At 39.0% G+C, this 20,305-nt stretch overlaps 1 protein-coding gene across 2 annotated transcripts; it reads left to right on the top strand.

The window, feature by feature from the left end:
- The first annotated feature begins 906 nt into the window (after positions 1 to 906).
- ccnl1a (cyclin L1a) lies at positions 907 to 13,450 on the top strand. Of its 2 annotated transcripts, none has more exons than XM_088345172.1 (10): positions 907 to 1,253; positions 1,455 to 1,529; positions 3,271 to 3,440; positions 6,803 to 6,923; positions 7,004 to 7,068; positions 9,142 to 9,241; positions 9,307 to 9,411; positions 9,480 to 9,733; positions 10,480 to 10,578; positions 12,520 to 13,450. In XM_088345172.1, exons 1-10 carry the CDS (start codon positions 1,008 to 1,010, stop codon positions 12,974 to 12,976), a joined length of 1,692 nt encoding a protein of 563 aa, XP_088201298.1. In that variant the 5' UTR covers positions 907 to 1,007; the 3' UTR covers positions 12,977 to 13,450. The 2 variants fall into 2 exon arrangements, with proteins under 2 accessions (XP_088201298.1, XP_088201299.1); XM_088345173.1 differs by having other exon boundaries at positions 908 to 1,253; positions 3,331 to 3,440.
- Positions 13,451 to 20,305: the final 6,855 nt, after the last annotated feature.

The following is a 20,305-nucleotide window of genomic DNA, read 5'->3' as shown; positions in this document are numbered from 1 at the left end:
GACCTGCACAGCATGCACGCTGTTTAGTGTATTTACTTTTGCTGAGGTAATTATTTAGATGACTACTTTTAAATTCTACTTGTGTGATATTATTCTAAAATAACAGTACATTTTGGCCTTGCATTTCGGTGCTGAAGTGCAGCTTTGGGTTTCTTCTATTTATTTATTTTTGCTACTAAATGTTATTGCGCTTCTTTTTATTGTACTACCGATACGATGCACTTTTCTTTTTAGTCAAAAACATTGCACTATTATTATTACTATTATTATTCTATTCTATTCTGTTCTATTCTATTCTATTCTATTCTATTCTATTCTATTCTATTCTATTCTATTCTATTCTATTCTATTCTATTCTTTTCTATTCTATTCTATTGCTTGCCCTGCGGCTGGCTGGCAACCAGTTGAGGGTGTCCCCTGCCCTCTGCCCGAAGATAGCTGGGATGGGCTCCAGCACCCCCTCGACCCTACTGGGGATAAGCGGTGCTGATAATGGATGGATGGATTATTATTGCTATTATTATTATTATTATAACTTTGACCAGTCTCCAAGCACTACGTTGAACATGTTTTTTTCTGCCTTTTATCCTGATAGTTTTTATGTATTTTTTTTATTTATTTTAATGTCTTTATTACATGTTTACCCTGGAGTGCCATGTCGTATCTCGTTGCATACAATGTTTCACAACGTTTATATCAATGACAGTAAAGACATTTCAATTCAATTCCAACTAAATTAATAAAGTGATCACAAAATAATAACGCAATGATTAAATAATAAAACTAATTTAGTTGGAAAACCAATGAAATCATGACTAAATGTTCAGAGACAAATAAAAAAAAATCTAACATGTGAATTTCAAATGATTCCGCGAGACTACTTTTTGTCTCGGATGTATACTAACGTGCGAGCCTCGTCAACCCTGTGACGTCACCCTCTTAGACCTGCGCCCTGTTTCGTCGTGTAGTTTACTGTATCGCCGCGGCCCGTTGTCGGATTTTTTTGAATGATTATGGCCGCAGGTCCCCTTTCTGTATCTTCTACCACGTCAACGAACAACGATGGGATCCTTATTGGCGATAAAGTTTACTCCGAAGTTTATCTTACGATCGACAACTCGCTCATTCCCGAGGATAGGCTCTCTCCCACGCCGTCTATGCTCGACGGCCTCGACCTCCACACCGAGACCGACCTTCGAATTCTGGGATGTGAGCTGATACAAGCGGCGGGCATTCTTCTACGTTTACCACAGGTTAAACATTTTATGTATTAATCCACGTTTTGTATTTTTAGTTTTTAAATGTTAACGTGAAAACAAGCCATTCGGGCCTATTAGCAGCTAGCTTGCCTAGTCTTACTCGTGTGGTAATCAAAATGGCGACGGGCCATTGTGTTCTTTCGAGGGGGGAAAAAAATAATCGAAAAATGTTTATTCATGATGTGGTTTCAACAGGTGGCAATGGCAACGGGCCAGGTGCTTTTCCATCGTTTCTTTTACTCCAAGTCCTTCGTCAAACATAGTTTTGAGGTAAGTCCTGTAGTGTTATTTGAATTACTAGGCCGCTGCTGCGTTTCGTTGTTGTAACGTTGGCGGGCGCCATGTTGAACACATTTCAAACGCGGGGTAATCCCTGCTCAAACGTTTCGTACAAGGGTCAAATTATAAACTTTTTAGAAATCGTTCGTATTTTGTCGTGTTCAGATACATGTGTATTCAGTTGAGGCACTATTGGGGCTGTAACGACTATTTTCCTCGTTGATCAGTCACCGGCTATTAAAGTAATGAGGCAAATAATCGGGTAATTGCTATTGTTTCGCATGAAGTTGATTCAATCATGTATCTAACGGTAACAAACAACAATATTTCGTACATTGTAATAATTATCTGGTAATGAACATACTACGGATCCGTATAAAATAACAAGAATTCGCTGTCTAAACCTAGGTGCAGTGACTGGTCAGTAAAGACAAATCTATTATTGAACCAGTCTGTTTTTAGGGATAATCGAAATTAAAAAAAAAAAAAAAGTCAGGGTAACAAATATCCTTGTAAACATGGGGTCAGAAACCTTTTTGACCCAAAAGCCAGTTACGGCAGATTTTTTTTAGTAAGCGTTGCACTACATATTTTAGACTACATTTCAAATGCTGACAAACAAGATTTCCAGACAGAAGCTAATTATCCAGTGCATTCTATTTCACTCTGACGTCTCGTATGCATCTCATAGGTACGATATAATGCCTGAGCCCCATATGATCAATTTTCTCACTTACATTTCTATCTCCTGCATAACTTTAGTTGTGAATAATGGTTTCAAAAACCGTGCAAACGTGGTTTCTGTGCAAAAATAGCAGTTAGTTCTGAGATCTGAAAGGATAAGGATGTATTTGCACTCAGCTGTGATTGTGAATCTTTGACATTTGTCTGTGGATCGTTCCTCCTTCATAATTTTTCTCGCGTAAACCATACACCCTCAAAAGTATCCAGGGAAGGGTAGAAGACTAGCATCTCACTTGCGTCTGTATTCTGATGTATCTCGTTGGCTAGGAACACTAATACAAAAAACTTGTAATTCTTCTTACCAGCCGTAAAGGTAGCTGTAGCCCTTCTGCCAGGAGTGGTACAAATATGTTGTTGCACTCCAGGTCTAAATGTGTAAAAATAGTGAATTGTGTCCCTGAGCCAGAAGTACTCAATATTGAACCTGTTGCGCAAGTAACCTGATCTTAAACCCTTATGTAAACCAAGAACAGATTCATTAGCAGCAGTCGTACCGTAAATAGAACAAGTGTGTGCATTTTGTAAAGTACAGTCAGTGGTTAACTACAAAGTCTGTAACAAAAGTACATAATGATTCTCAGCAATTTGACATATGGCGGTTTTAACAACTGACAATTGTCATGTTCAACGTTTCAACAACTGGTATTTCTTCTTTGGGGCTGCATGTATTTATTTTTAAATGTTTGTCAGGCACAGTCGAGCATAATGTCCAAGCTTTTATGGATAAATAATTGTGTATAAAACTCATTATACGTAAGGTCTGCTTTGAAAACTTCGCAAGTGGTCTTTTTATTCGCCGTATCCAGGCTAAAATTCCCCCGAACTTTTTAAGTTTTTTTTCCCCATACTTTTTGTTGACACTGTTGTTGACTCTTCTCAGAAATTATGATTGTGTAAAATGTGTCTGGCAACAATCGTGGACAATGAAATTCATTGTTTACTAAATCTATCATCGGTTTACGTCGACTAACCGTAGTGCTATTTACAGGCTCTTGGTGCTGTTTTCAACGACCTCCCTCTTGCAATTTTGTGCTCCGTTTGTATTCAGATTGTTGCAATGGCTTGTATTAACTTGGCCTCCAAGATTGAAGAAGCACCCAGGCGAATACGAGATGTCATCAATGTTTTTCATCACTTGAAGCAGATCAGAATCAAAAAGTAAGTATCACAGATTTTACAAAATATGTTTCTTGAAAAGCAAATTTAATGGACACATTCTAAGCCTATTTCTGTAAGTTATGATTGTCTTTCAAATTTTGGACAAAGTACCATTCTGTTCATCATTGTACTCTCAGGTGTTTAAATGCTTCTGTCTCTCCCCCACATTTTAGTTTTGATTAGCACAACAATTTGTGTCCCATCAAAATTCAGGAGCGCCTTAAGACAGTGGTTCTAAGAGGGTGGCAGTTCACAGCACTTATGAGGGGTTTGTCAGATTTTAGAATCTATTTCAAAAGTGGTCATATAAATGTTGCACACTGAAATAATAATTAACAGGGATGACCGTAAATGACAGAAATATTCAAATAGTTCACCCCAAAAACTTAAGTCAAACTGATATGATTATACTTGGGTCAGATATGGACCCGACCACTACTTAAGTCAATTTGTAAAACATTTAGTTTAGGCACCAATGACAAAACAAGCAATGTAAACCAGAGCTGTAACAATTAATTGATAAAAAGCGTTGACAACTAATTAGATCATCGATCCGCTGTATTGCGTTCTTTATGGGCTACCAAGTATGTTAAATCAATTTAAAAAGAGGCTTCACTCAATTCCGCGGTGACGCTGGGAGTTGTACTGCTTTGGTCATGCAGGGAGTGCCAAGGCCATTTTGTAATAATGTTATCTTACATTTAAAAATCCAAAATATTGAACATTGCACCATAACAAACAAAACTGGCATGAAAGTTTCAACTCATCATGAAACAAAGTTAACGATTTTTAAGGGAACAGACACTGCTGCAGAGGGAGGGAAAGAAACGGAAACTATGTATATAAAATAAAGTAAAAACAGTAATAATAATGACATTTTTAACTACACAAGGGGCAGATTCTTGAGCATATATTATATTAATATTGGGAATGTTAATCATATTCCAATATTCAACCCATAAACAAATGTGTTGACAAGTTCTGAAAAGGGGGTTTGTTTATATTTTTGTGGGTAAATAAATTGCAACACGTAAACGAAATACATTGCCAATTTTTGTTTTCTTTGATGAGTCCAAATATAATCTGATCTTCGGATAAGGCGGTAGGGAACAAAGTTTCTTACATATTTGTAATATTGTTAATTGCTGTCGGTCACCACTCTTGAGGGATATGACCAAGGTAGATAGTTAATTGTCAAGTTAATTGACAAATATTTATATATTTTTTGTTTTGTATTACAGTATATGGTGTTGTTTTGTATACTTTTTGTATTTGTCAAATACTTCACAATATTTGAATAAAAAGAAGGAAATAAAATTGTTTTGGAGAAATCAGATTCATCAGAAAAAATAATCGACCGATTTATTATGAAATTAATTGTTAGTTGCAGTCCTAATGTAAACCCGAAATAAAAAATGTGTCAATGGTTCACACATATCTACTTTTTCGGTTAGTATTGTAAAGAACACCCAATCTTGGTATTTCGGTCAAAAGGGTTTACTTTAATTTGAGTAAAACCACACTTTGTTTAATTTACTAAAACATAGAATAATTTGTTGATTTTATTAGGAAGGTTTAGGTCAAACAACTTGCATAATTGGATGAAACAACATCTGATCTTTACATTTGCCAGTTTTTAACCCAATAGTTTTTCGGGCGGAGTTAAATGTTTTTTTCCCTTTTTAATCCCTGGTTCAGGGGTTCCCGGCTAGGAAAAAAGTTGCAGCAGGTACACTGATCTGAAAAGGTTGAGAAACACTGTCTTAAGACATGGCACAATTGCTTCGGCAGTGAGAATTTTGTATTAGAAGTGTGTTCTTGGCAGCACTCTGAGACCTTGGCATTAACTTGGCTTCTTTTTTCCCTTGCAACCAACTAACAGCGACCAGCTACATTTACCAAAGCCTGGGTGATGTGGAATGGTACGTAAGATGAAGCAGTCGGCATGACAACCATGATCCAAGGGGGCCAATCTCCTCGCCCAGGCCCCTTCCTGTGGGAGACGCCCGTGGTCTGCGCCACCTCGGGGCACTGGGATCGGGGATGACAGGTTGGCCGCTGGTCCTTGGCCCCCTGGGCTCCTTGAAGACTTCTGTGGTTCAGTCTTAAGTTTTGGGTCTCTGTCCTTCAAGCTACAGAACCTTGGGTAACGTAGTTCTCTTTTGACTACTGTTTACCGTAGATTTTGATTGTGCGATTAGCGCAACGCACCGTTCACAGCTATTGAAATATCATCTTGTTTGTTGCCAACAATTTACTTTGTTGTAGGTACATAAGTAACATTTTAAATCTGATTTTTTTGTGCGTTAATTTTATGAGCGTAGATGCCAGTTTCTTAATTGAAGATTCAATTGTTGACATGCAAAGGAGGTGTACGTAATGGGGAACTTTGTTGCTCTCTGCCAACATCTCCTGGCTTTATTGCAGCCTTAGTCCGCTCTTTCATGATGCACGTGTAAATGGCATTAACAATATCAATAAACAATTACAAATGCAATTAAAATAAAACCGTCAGGAACGAGCATGACATCACTGCAGCACTCCCTCAATCCGCATATCTCAGACCTAATGTTTTCAGCCCCGAAAAGCTCTAAAGCAGATAGGCGCTATGGAAAATAGAGCTCAAGTGCTTTTTGGGCATTGATGAGACATATCGAAGAGAAAAAATATTTACACCTTAAATGGCGCGTCCCGACTAAATATAAGATTAATTTGTTGAATTTTAAGATGAGACTAGCTTCTTTTTTAGTAAATTTTAAACAGCTCTTTTTGTGTCCTTATTATTCTTTATTCCTCTGTTACCAGTTTCAGTAAAATGATATGAACTTAAGACTCACTTTTACAGTTTCCGTATGCTTAATGTTGTGTGACTTGGATTTGTACTTGGTTTTATTTAACACCTGTTTTATGTCTTTGTTATTCCTCTACTAGTTATCAATTTCAGTAGAAATACTATTTACGGGTATGTAAAACTAACATTTACAGTTTGCATATACTTGGTGTGGTGTGACTTGGGTTTGCAGTCTTACCAAACTTTTTTAACTGATGATTTTGTCTATAGTAGGGAGATTTTAAACCTTTGTCATCATAAGAAATGTGTGGTTATACACGTTATGTGCAAGGACAATTGATGATATTTCAATGCTGTGACAGGTGGGGATTCTTAACATCGACAGCTCCCATAAATTTACAGAACCACAGGAGTCTTCAAAGCCCAGCAAACTGTCAGAGGCATGCAGTTAACAGATCTGCTGAGAGTTGGTTGTAATAGAAAACTGAACAATAGAGTACAAAGAAACAGAATGGTTCTTAGTTAGATTTGAAAATGGGACGATCCTTTATTTTTAATCCATTTTAAATAGGACTCCAAGTTCATTGATTCTTGATCAGAACTACATAAACACCAAAAATCAAGTCATCAAAGCTGAGCGTCGTATTCTCAAGGAACTGGGCTTCTGTGTGCATGTCAAACATCCGCACAAGGTAAGATTAGACCCAACACACATCTAACCATTCTACTTTTTGCAATGTTTATGAATTTGATGTACCCTTTTTTTGTCTAGATGATTGTTATGTACTTGCAAGTCCTGGAGTGTGAGAAGAACCAAACCCTTGTCCAGACAGCGTGGTAAGTTTCTTATTTGCTTTCAACCTCATCTTCAGTCGCTTCCTTTTTTTGTATCAGAGACAAGTCTCACCTGAAAGAAAGACCCGGGCTAAAGATGAACGTTTAAAAGGCCGCCCGATTCTGTCCCAGGACATCATTAAAGTCAATCTATGCTGGAAAGCTGTAGCTTTTAGATCAGTGCTATTTAGCATCCTTGTTGTTTTGAAGCGTATTATAAAGTACTGCCATTTTTACCCAGTTGACATATTGCTGCAATTCGTATTCTCACCCCCCTGTGAAGTTTCACGCCTGTGGACTTGCTGTAAATTGTTGACGGTGTCAGGGAGCGTGATTTAACTTTGTCCTTTCTCTCTACTCTTTGATTAAAGGGTAGTCCGTGCTGGTAAGTCACAAAAAGAACCTCTGAACTCTGCCTCCTTCAACCACATGACCTGGGGAAGTCTCACTCCCTTTGGCTGGCTGCCCCTCTCCACACAGCCAGTCCCAATGCTGAGAGTCGTTGAAGGGGGTGCTCGGGCCTTTCCCAACAGCCTACATCATCTTATTTTCTCTTGGCTCTCCACAAGGATTTGTATTTTTCTTTGTGCCAAGCCTTTTAGATTACTATGTGACACTGTTTTTGCTACTTTTTAGTTGACAATGATTATGAATTGAACACAGTTAGCTTTTTGAGAAAGTAGTAGTGTCATGTCCCAAATTGGCGTGTTGTCCAGACATGTCCGTTTTGCAGGCGGATCCAGTTTTCAGGTTTTGCCTTCAGGACCCTTTTGCTATACACTAGTTGTAATGCAACAAAAGTGGGATGTTGTTGCGGTCATAGTTTCTCTTGTTGAGCCATTTAAGTAGCTTGTGGCTCATGAAATGGTGGCTGGTAGATCTGAACCACCATTTACGGCCTAACTTGCTGGATTGCAGTGTTAAGATGAACCTAAAAATATAATTGGGGAAAGGTTTCACATAGTTTATGCATACTTTGCGATGGGGAATATTCTTAGTGAGGGTGTGGGTTTTGGGATTTGTAAGTTGTTTCGATTGAGAAACTATTTTTCAATGTCTTTGTTTACTCATTTTGCCCAACATTCTCAATATTTTCTGATGTCACCGCATGTAGTTTACGTTAGAGAAAAACGATTAAATGCCTTATTACGTTAGTATATGCTGCACTTTTGACTTTGTGTAACCAATTTTTAGGCAATCATCTTAAGTCAATTTTGTTGCTGATTAATGAACGATGGTGACAATGTTTAGCCATGTAAGCTTCCTCATTGCTGACTCCCTAAAATGTCGCTTCTGCATATGGACTTAACATTCCTTTTGCATTCAAATTTCCTTTTGGGTTATAATCCAAATGTAGCGACCGTCAGACACGTTCCTACAGTTTCTTTTGTGCATGTTCTCATGGCATGTCGTCACCTCATCTGCACATGGCAGTTTGTAGTGTAAGCTGGGCAGGTTGTCAGAAGGACGTTTGTCATCCCAAAAAATTTAAGATACCCTGGAGAGAAACGGACAAAGTTAAATTTCACAGAAACAAAAGTTCTCACTTGAGCTTACCCTATGGGTCTTTATTGGCTATTGTTATACAATGGTACCGACAATCAGGCAATAAAGCAAATCTTTCCATTTTATTACAAATTCATTTATCCCAAAGTTGACAATATAAATTGGTATGAAATTTAGGAACACACAAAAGCTAGCGATGACAACCAATTATTACTGATGTATTCAATAATAAATCTTAAAGTGTAAACAATTATTAAGCACTCCCGAGCCAGGTCATAATCACACAAAAAAAACAAGAGGCTTCCGTTGACGGCGGCTAGAATAATAACTAATTCTTATTGGAAGACATTTTATTTGCGTTGTCATGAATGCCCTCAAAGTTTTAATATATAGTTATATTTTTTCAGAGACATATTCATTAACACCAGGTTTGTCCTCAAAGGTACCATTGTATTTTGGCAATAGTTAGGTGAATGTTGACAAATTGTTTATATTTCAAATCATGAGCCCAAGAGTGGCTTTGTTTAGAGAAGATGCTATGTTTTTGTTTGCTCTTTTTTGTCTTGAAAGGAATTACATGAATGATAGCTTGAGGACCAACGTGTTTGTGAGATTCCAAGCAGAAACCATCGCCTGTGCCTGCATATTCCTGGCAGCCCGAGCTCTGCAGGTGAGAGGAAAACTAGTCATATGGCACTATGGAGTTAAGATGTAACTTCTGTTTTTCTGCCACAGATCCCCCTGCCCTCAAAACCGCAGTGGTATATGTTGTTTGGCGCAAGTGATGATGACATCAAAGAGATCTGCATCACTACCCTTAAACTGTACACGAGGAAGAAGGTATAACAGTTTTTATGCATGAAAACTTAGATGTTCGATGTGTTGACTCACAGAGCTATGTTTTACAGCCCAATTATGAGCAGCTCGAGAAGGAGGTGGATAGAAGGAAGATGTGCCTAGCCGAGGCCAAGTTGAAGGCTAAAGGGCTGAATCCAGATGGAACCCCGGCGTTGACAAGCGCGGGGGGCTTTTCGCCCGCTTCCAAGCCCTCTTCCCCAAATGTTGTCAAAGTAGAAGAGAAGTCCCCCAATAGCCAAACCGTCAAAACTGTTAAGAAAGAGACTGATGGTCGCTCTCAGGCGACAAAAAGTCCACACAACGGGTAAGATACTGTGATGCTTTGCTGGGACATTGGAATTCAATTTTAGCTTTTAAATTGCTAATGTTGTCTTAGTTCGGTGAAATTTGATCTCATCTCAACTGGGAATGGGTTCCTCCAGCATTTTTAGTTTTACTATCCCTATTCTTTGTACCTGTTAACATTTATATATAATATATATAATTTAGTACAAATACCAGCCCGGTGGCCTTAGGGGTATGGCGCCCGCCCCGAGACTGGGAGTTTGTGGTTCAAGCCTCGGCCGAGTCATACCTAAGACTTAAACATTGGTACCCGTTGCCTCCCTGCTTGGCGTTCAGCATTAGGGGTTTGAATTAGGGGGCTTGGTCACCTAAGGACTCACAACACCTCAGTTGGGTTGAGCGAGGGGGCTGGGAATCCCCTCCTCTGAATCAATCTCCCAAAAAGAGTCAGAAATGACTCTAGCCCCATCCTACTAGGGGGATATGGCTAACATTTAAACCGGTAAACATCATCAATTTTTTCGGGTATTCTTTCTGCGGTTGGTAATAAGAGATAATATATTTAAGATAGGGTGGTGATTTTTGCATGTTTTTAGATAAAATCATTTTTAGTGTGACTAGTTCAAAGCCAGGTGGCTCACTGAAGTCTCTGCACTGCAGATGCTTTTTTTTTTAAGAATGGTATCATGTGAAATTGCTGCTAATAGTTCCGTTCGGTACCCAGCTATGGTTTCAACACAAACCTTTATGCTGTCTTGCTGCCAGAATTCGAAAGGAAGCAAAGATTGGGAGGAACAGTCGGAGCGGCAGTCGTTCACAGTCCAGGACGCGGTCGCGTTCCAGATCTCGGTCCCCCCGGAGGCAGTAAGTCTGTGTTTGTCGCTGTTCAGACACCTTTGCACTTCTGCCTCACTAATATGACACCAGTTCTGATGTAAACAGTAGCAATGCAGACAGAATAAAAATGTAAATGTTGATGCAGACTTTAATGTTGCAACCCCTGCTTTGGTTCCACCTCTGGCATCAACTTTGCCAAAGCTATTTTTAAACTGTTGCATGAACCAAAAGTCGCATCGACAGTTTAGGGTTGTACTTGTTTTCCGTTTGTCAGTGATGTGGGCTGCAAATTGCAGAGAACTTACTTGCAGCTAATGTTCGTACTGCACTGTCACATTGACTCCTTTGAAGCAACATGTGGGTGGCTGTCCTGGCCAGGCAGTACGATGGTTTGATTCTACTTGTACGTCATATAGCATTGGCGAAAAAAAAGCCTATTTGACCGCACCACTATCACAATTGGCTGTGCCGGTATGGTGATGTAGGAAATGCAGGACATAATTGTTGAAAATCATTGGTTGAAAAAAGATGAAATATTTAAGCTCACGTTATCTGCTTATGGTAAGATTTAAATGACCAAACCTGTATTCAGAATTTACTCTGTTTCATTGTTTTTAAAGTTGAGGAATTTCCTACGTAGATCACCGTCTACCTGTCGATTGCAATGAAAGTACTGGGGACCCTGGGTAAAATTTATAAGAGTTCCCATGGATCCTTAGTCCTAAAAAGGCTTTGAATTCATTATTTTATAAATAAGGTCCTTATTGGCGTTTAAATGTCCTAAATCCAATTTTCGAAAGTCTTCAAAATGTAAACATGGTAATTAATCGAAGATTTATATTTGTTTGAACTAAAAAGGTTAAGTAACATTTAACAATTGTCTTTTTTTTTTCTTTTACTTTAAAAGTAACAACATTCGAAACGGTGATGTGGATTCGGTCCGCCCACAATACACATGGCCACTTCAGACCGAGATGTTGACTTTGGACCATGAGCAAGTGTAAATTTAATTAGAAGTAGCTGCTGACGAACGTTTTTCACCATGGAGCTAAAAGCCGTGCCAGGTTATGTGTATGAGGCACAATGTATATCGTGTGCTAGAACTATTAGTGTTTTTATCTTTGGTTTCAATTGTGGTTGTTTTTGTTTTGTGTCGACTTGCTTATATTTGATTACAAAGGGCATTAAGGCTTGATTTTAACTTGCCCTAAGCTGTAGAAACCCTGTTTATTCACGGCTTTGGATTTTTTGAACATGCTGCCATTTATTAAAGGCAGCATGGAACAGGAAAAAATTGGAGATCTTCAAATATTGTAGATGAAAGCTATAATTTAATACAAATACACACTTTTCATGTTTATTTAGGATTCAATGGGTGATAGTTAAAATGAAATGCTAGGAACATATTAATCGATCGTAAAATACATGTTGGTCAATATGCCTTGCAAATGGAAGAACAAAAACTAGAATGTTCCGTTAAGTGTGTTGGTAGTGTATTGGACAAATGTGTTTTCATAATTCGAGTACTGAGCAAACGAGTTTTGTAACATGGAAAAACAAAGCAGCAACACAGTTCTTAGAAAGAAACAAATGAATACATTAGCCTCATCTGTGCTTAAACACGAGCTTGAATGTTTGACAAAAGTTACGGTGTATAGTTGGGAAATAGCTGTCATTAGGTTAAGCATTTTTTGGCAAAGAGAATTATTATGATTTGAGAACCTAGCTGCGTGTCCTGCATGTTTTGGAGCTTTATCTTCAACTTTCAGCTTGTTAGCAAGCTGTGTGGGAGCTTGAAAATGATCCAGGTGCTTGGAATCACCTGTATTAGAGCAGAGAAACTCCAAAAACATGCAGGACATGCAAGGACTCAGTCCTTGGATGCCCCTTGTGGTAGCAAATATAAGCATCAGTCTTGTTAAAACCTAGACGCTCATGTCGCCTGTGTGTCTTCTGTGTCTTTTCCAGCTACAACAACAGACGAAGTCGCTCGGGTACATACAGTTCTCGCTCCCGCTCGCGTTCTCACAGCCGGAGTCCGTCGCCCCGCAGGCATCCCCCCTCGCCGCTTCTCCCGCACATCAAAGCCAAACTCAGCCATCACGCCAACAGCGACTCCAAAAGCGGCGGGCGACACAACAGCAGCGGACACAAGCGCAAGCGTACGCGCTCTCGGTCGCGAACGCCGCTCAAAAGCGAACGGGAGCGGGAACGAGAGAGGGACCGGGACAGGGAACGCGGCGGCGCCTTCGACGCCTCTTCCAAGAAACACAAACACGAGCGGGGAGCCGGTCACCGCGGAGATCGCAGAGACCGCGAGCGCTCGCGTTCCTACGACAGGGAGCGAGAACGCGAACGGGGACACAAAAGCAAACATCACGGCGGCGGCGGAGGACATTCGGGGCACGGAAGACACCGGCGCTGACCAAAACCAGAATTTGCTAAATGTAAATAAGACTGGACTCTTCACACCAGCATTGACCATTTTATTTTGTTTCAAAGGAATCGTTCATTTTCGTTCTCGGGTGGCCACGGGTTTCGTCGTCGACGTGATTGGGCTGCCCTATGGGCGGTCTCCCCAAACTCGCTGTAAAGTCGCAAAGCATCTTTTGTCCAGTGTAAAATCGGGTGGATGTCCTCTGGCCTCGTGTCAATGCTTTAATTTTTCAAAGCGGACGGCACAGAGGATAGCTGCAATGAAGATGAAGCATTTAGGAGTATGCGGAATGTTCTTGTTTTCAGAGTTAAAGACCCTATTCGATTAACTGTTACATGCAATTGTCTCCACGATGTGACACAGACTTCGATCGAGTATGACCTCGGGCTATCGACTGGCGTTTTGTCTACAAAATACTCGTGTCCGATTTTTATTCAATAAATGTTATAGCACTAAATTCAACTTGTGCTTTGTTTGAACTTGGCCTTTTTTAGGGTAAGAGCTACTTTTTGTTACTAATCAGCACAAATGGCAAGTACAGTACTGTTTGATTTGCATTTCTAAAACAGCAGATAAAGAAATTCCCACTCTATGTATTCCTAAACTATTCTGGGAAACAAAGCATTTTTGAATATAATGGGTTTTACAATTTGTAGATTCACCTCGTTATTGAAAGCAATTTATTAAATATGGTAAATGGTCTGCATTTCTATAGCGCTTTTCAAGTCAATAAAGACCTCCCAAAGCGCTTTACAATGTGCTTCACACTTACCCATTCACACACCAATAGGGAGTCAGCTATATTATTGGGGGTATTAGGGATTCAGTAGGGGGCAGTTATTGAAAGCAACGTTTTCCTGAAAGACATTTTTGGATAATATACTAATTTTCATTTAGGAGTTTATATAAAGACTGATCCCCTCCATCTGTAATCATCCGATTTAATGTTTCTCAACTATGAAGGGAAACCTGATATTAGACCTCTTCATGTCGCTGTATTGTGTACAGTGGGACCTCGCTACTTCGTGGTTACATGTTCACGGGTGCAGAGCTTCGCGGGTCAAAAAAATAAAAATTTATAAAAATATTTTTTATTCTAAGCATATTTGAAGGGGCGTCGCTACTTCGCGGATTTTCACTTTTCGCGGGTAGTTTTGGTCCCCATTAACCGCGATAACCGAGCGATTACTGTACTAGTATTACATGGTGCAAAATGGGAAACTGCTTCTCCCCTTATAAAAACCCCTACCAATTACTGTATTCAAATTTAGAATAAATATCTCGAATCGAGACTTGTATTTAAGTATATGGCTGTTTAATATCGAAGCGAGTCTGTTTTGTGTGAATTAAACCGCTCCAACGACCGAATTAGATTTCCGTTATAGTAAAAGTTGGCCACTTCCGGTTATAATTAAACACGTTATTTTTATTATTTTGAAGACATAAACAGTGCGCCATAGCATCTGCTTTTTAATGTCTAAAGGTTGCCATGCATGAATATCGAAAACGTATGTTTCATTGCCAATTAAAAACGCCCAAAATGTGCAAATGCTGTACATTTGTCTCTGTTACTGTACTAGGGTACATATCCGCCAGGGGGCGATATGACATGAGTCAACTAATGGGAAGGTTAGCATACGTGCATCCCAAAATGAACAGATCTTCAAATTGGGTTGATAATGTCAAATTTGTCACAAAACACAATCTTCAAACCAAACATTTATAAAACGTATATATTTAATCGTTACGATGAACCAGCATATTGTCCCTGAAATCATCCTGTGTATCATTTTTAAGTGACAATCTGAAATGGGAGATTACAAAAACCTCACAAACACATTTTGTGTAGCGCACATTTCCAGTAAAGATTTATTCATAAACCGTGGATGAAAGCCCACGTTAGACATGCACATTTTATTATCAATACAAGCACTTCACTTTAATTGTGATAGGAATCCAAAAACAGGAAGACAGTCTCTTAATTTAGTAGCAGTTACTCTCGATCAAGTCTGGAATAAACAGTACTTTTTTTCAGACAAACTTCATTCGTTCTTGTTGCTCGAATCGCTCGTGTCACGAGAGCATTTTAACGATAGAAACTAATTAAAAACCAAATAGTCCGCTCCTGTCCTCCCCAAAGCATAAGTGGACCCTAAATAGATATAAACAGGGTTGGGTAGGGTTACTTTAACTGGATTACTTTCAATTACTTTTGGATTACTACAATACCAAATATGCTAATAAAAGATAAAAGAAACTAAATATGAATAAAATTATGACTCACAACACGTGGTAAGCTTTCTCTCCTGGCTTTGATCTCCGGTAAAACTAACATAAAATGTGACAGAAACAAAATGAAAATAAATCCAAACAGCTTGCCAACATCATTTTTGCCGTTCCATGTATTCCGTTACTCCCCAAGCCTGCACAAAATTGAGTCATTTTATTCATATTGAGTTTCTTTTGTCTTTTATTAGCATATTTGGTATTGGAGTAATCCAAAAGTAATTGGAAAGTAATCCAGTTAAAGTAACCCTACCCAACCCTGGATATAAAACACATCTTTTGTATGACTAAAAACACATTGAAATAGTAATTAAACACAAACAATACGGTATTAAGATGAATAAACTGATATTAACGAAATAAAATGCGAGTTTATTATGAGCACTGCGATAAATGTGTGTGCATGCTGCGGAGGAAGGTGGGCTGTTGCAAGGAGTCCTGGAGAATGCATACTTGCCAATTTAAGCTTTCTACGTATTATATATGTTTTTTTTTTAATCATGTCGGATTGTGTACCCCATTTATACGGGAAAAAATAATGCTAAAAAAGCCTGATCTCTTCATGGCCATTTTTGCTCTAATCTGGATCGTCTCTGTCCCTGGTAGAAGACAACAACGTTATCGTAGGTTGATCATATTGCAGTTATTACATAGGTATTACTTAGTCTGTCTTACTGTGAATAGGTGCTGCGTTGTGTTTGTAAGATTAGTCATCACTTAATAAGGGGAATTGCAACCATTTATAAGCGGAGTTATTAGTGGACTGATATGAAATTGTTGATACGTAAGCACTTAATTTACACTTAAAATTAAAGCTACTGTAACTTTAAATTTACGTATACACAAATATTTTACAGTACAATTTTCTTTGCCTGTAGTAGTTTGAATCAGGGTTTGTACACCTTTTCATGGCCAAATTCAAGGAATTTTCAAAGACTTTTAAAGCCATTTTTTTTCAATTTCTCCAGTAGCATTAAAAAGAATCCAGTGTGAATCGTGTATTTTGTAGAACCACAAATGTATCTGTAATTCACGTATGCAATTTTTAATATTGCGTTTGCTTATGGTTTTCAAATCTTGAGTAAATTGCAAATGTATTTGTGGATCCGAAAATAAATATTTCGAGACAAATCTCTCCCCAAATAGGTATTTGGTAGAATGTATAAAAATATAGCTTACATTTTCAGTTGCAGTAAGTTATACCCATTATAATTTACCACTGGGAAACGCTACCTTAATTTTTTGCATAGCCAATTTTTAATGTCCATAATTGAAACGTAATCCTTGTACGAATACACATTTCAAAGTGCTCTGTTTAGGTGTTGCATGAACCTGTCCACTTGGGGGCAACCTGCAGGGGGCGATGACGCTTCATAGGACATTGCCATACAAACTAATGAAAGCTGCAGTTCATCACGAGGGAATAAATGCAATGGCAAAGCAAAGACCGCAGAGAGAAATATCGGCATCTTTTTAAGCAGATTTGTTGTGAAACGATTTCAAGCATTTACAAGCACTTCACCCAAAATTCCAGCACTATTCAATCCCTAAAAACACATCAAAATTCTAGCATTTTCAAGGATTTCAAGCCACCGTACGAACCCTGTTCCATGCGGAAACTGGACAAGCTGATGTTGGCAGTAAGCAGTAACGATCGGTGAGGGGTCTTGAGCGGTCTCTAGTGGTTAGCCTCTGGGACTGCTCATGAACTGGATTTTCTTACGCATAGCAAGCAATATTTTTGTTAAAAAAATACTCAAACTGAAGTGTTCGTGAGCAATATTATTGATGAAAAATACTTATATACCGATATGTTTGAGTTAAGAAATGCTTACATTATGTGGTACCACAGTATTGAATCTAACCACTTCTACAGAAACTAGTCTTTACTACAATATACAGACGCTACCCCCTACTAAAATCATTCGACTTACAAAACGGTAGATTTTGTAATTTGTGCACCTTTTTTTAAGTAGAGGACATTACTGTAGTGATTCTTTCCGCCGCGTGGCCCTGTGAGAGGTCACCCAGTATTCACCTGGAGGAAGAAATCCGGCTTCTACTTCCTAGTTCGTGTGTATCACACTGCACTGTATCTCTACCACGCTAAGAACTTCAACAATTTTATGGTTTAATACCTCGTGCGTTCTTTCAATATGGTTGGTGTAAAGTGTAAAAAGGTGGCAAGCTGTTTCTTTTGAAATAAAGGTAGAATAAGAAAGCTTGATACGGTTGAGAAAATGATTGGATCGCTCTTTTTTGTCTCTACTTTTTTCCATGGAGGAGGACCTCTTGTAGCACATCTTCCAAAAGTAAGTTAAACTCAACTGTATTTATCTTTATAGTCAAGTCATCTTTACTTGTGAGTGTTAAAAGGCTTCACAGACCACAGAATGTCAATGCCTAATGTGTAGCTTTGTTTTTTATTACTATGCTTTATCATTCAGCCTGCTTTGTAACGTTATAGACAATAACATTTTATTAAACGTTTATTTTTCTGTTTCAAAACAATACAGGATACTTATACAAGCCTTAGACATACTTATATGAACCTAAACCAGTGTTTGAAATAACGTCTGCCCGGACGTCCGGGGCGTGTGGAAATTTCGGAATTTCGGTTCGTTAGGCAATTCGCATACTCGGCAACCAATCAGAAGACTGCATCGAATAACTTCGTGCTTCTGGACTTTCCCGAACCTTATACGGCCGTGCATTTGCATATCATTTTCCAAAGTAGACAGACAGAGAACACAAGAAAAATTGAGAATTGGTTAGGAATCAAGCCAAAACCTCAGCCCCAGAAGAAAGATTCAAAAGAAGCTAACAAAATTTATGACGCTACAAAACGTACACGTACATTAAAAGCATCATGGAAAGAGGAGTTCACGTGGCTTGTAGCAGACGACTGACGGCATATGGAAAACAGCGATGTCACATACATGCAATGAATGTTATAAGTAGATTTATAATAAACTTAATTTAAAAGTGTTTTTCTGTTATATATTCTGATTATCAATCCTTCATACTTTGCAACAATGGGTTTTTTTGTGATTAGTCGTCTTATTGTGTTTCAAGTTGTGAAAAATGGGGCAGGCAACTTTATGGCTGGGTAGGCAACTTGTCTGCCCTGGTGTCCGCTAACTTTTTGTCAAGAGTTTCAGACACTGCCTTAAACATACAAAATATAGTACTGAAGACACGGACAAATTCCAATTAAAAACAATCTTCCAGGATCTCCTTCGTGAGTGAGTCAGTGTCTGTAAAGTTTCAGGATGTACCACATGAATAAAACTAGAATGGAAGAACTTGATGAGGCCTCCAGAATGAGCTTGTCCAACAATCCAAAAATCCAATCCATACGTTTTTTTTCCCATTTCCCACCTGTGACCCCACCTACCACCCCACAACAGTGTAGCATTTCACGCCAAATTACGACCGACTTTGATGAAGAAGGCAGGGGTCGAAAGGAAATGGCCAAACAGAGTGCACCATGGGAAATTTGAGCCCATGTTATGTCTGCAGCTGTGGCGCAAAGATTTCACAAGACGATTGAATACCCATAAAGTGGTCAAGTTCAATTTGTCGAGTGTGGGGGAGAAAGCCTAAATATTGCCACAAGGTTCCCAACGAGGCTTTTAAGGGCGGGTTTAGTTTCGCCAAGCAGAGGTTCTGTCTAACAAAATGCAGTGTTGAATCAACACTAACATAGTGCAAAGCAATAACAATAATATTGCTGTTACTTGGACTGGAAACTGTGGTTTGGTTGTTAGCAGTGTTTTTTAACAGCTGAAAATTATCTATACGTGACCACACTCTTTAGAGGTGTTAATTTTACACTTCTAAAGAGGTTTCTTTTTTTACACCGACTTGTTGTTTCACTGTTTACTCTTGGAGATTTCATGGGAGGCCAGTTACTTATTTGGACTCACTAATGTTCATTGTTTTGACTATTACATCCTTGTCGCTAATGTGAAATTATGTTGCTATTCTTTGATATCCACACCCTTTAGAGCTGATCTGTTTGTTGTAACTTTGAAAATGTAATCAAAGAAAGGAGCCTGGAGGGCTTTAGGACGAGGTGGAATTCTCTTATCTGTAGGCTACTCTCCCGGTCCTCCTTTTGAGTTCAAAATCAATTGATGTCTATTTCAAATAGGTTAGGTTTCTGTCATGATTAGCGATGTGAATCGTCTGTGCCCGCTCATTTGGCGCCAACCACTGCGGGCTCTGGTTGGCTCCCTGTCACTATTTAAACCTAGTCTTGTCAGTTCCCTGTTGTCAGTCCGTCTGCGAACCTATAATTTTACAAGGCAAGCCTTTTTTCGACCCTGACTTCCGCCTGTCCCGTTTTTTTTCTCCCGTTTGTCTCCAGCTACGACACGTTTTGATTCCGACCACATCTGTTCTCCCGTCCCGACTTACGACCTGTTTTGACCCCGACCACGTCTGCTCTCCCGTCCCGGCTTACGACCCGTTTCTGACCCCGACCACGTTTTTGCTCTCCCAGTCCCTGCTTCCGACAAGTTTTTCCCTCCCTGACACCGCCATCGCTCGCTACGGAAGATCCACTTCCGTGTTCGGATCACAATCCGAGTACGAGAGCGACCTGCTTCCCGCATCCAGCGAACATCGAATCGCGGGCGCTGCCCTTCCTCTTTCTTTCAATATAATTGAGAGAAAACGTGACGCTATTGGGTCTACCCGGTGTTCTGGTCGTGACAGTTGCAAAGAAGTAGCTTTATTGGATTTAACTCGGTGTTTGATTAACAGTAGAAAAGTGTTTCAAATCATGACTACTATTTTCAATTAGAAATATGTTTTAAAGCATCGCCGTTTTTGTGGTAAAAATGACAATTTAAGATTATAAAAGGGTTTTGTTTTAAATACAGGTTGCAAGACATTTGAATAGCCCTGAAACTGATAGGTAACATTTTCCGTTCTTTTTTTCGTTTCTTTTTTTTTAACTTTTCAGTTAAGACTCAAATCACTTTTCCAGGAATTACATAATTGAAAATATCTGAAATATATTGG

Source organism: Urocampus carinirostris, chromosome 10 (genome assembly GCF_059441175.1).
Source record: "Urocampus carinirostris isolate Australia breed hairy pipefish chromosome 10, RoL_Ucar_1.0, whole genome shotgun sequence".
Classification (NCBI taxonomy): Eukaryota; Metazoa; Chordata; class Actinopteri; order Syngnathiformes; family Syngnathidae; genus Urocampus; species Urocampus carinirostris.
The sequence above is the reverse complement of the archived record's forward strand: the minus strand, read 5'-3'. Positions and strand labels throughout refer to the sequence as shown.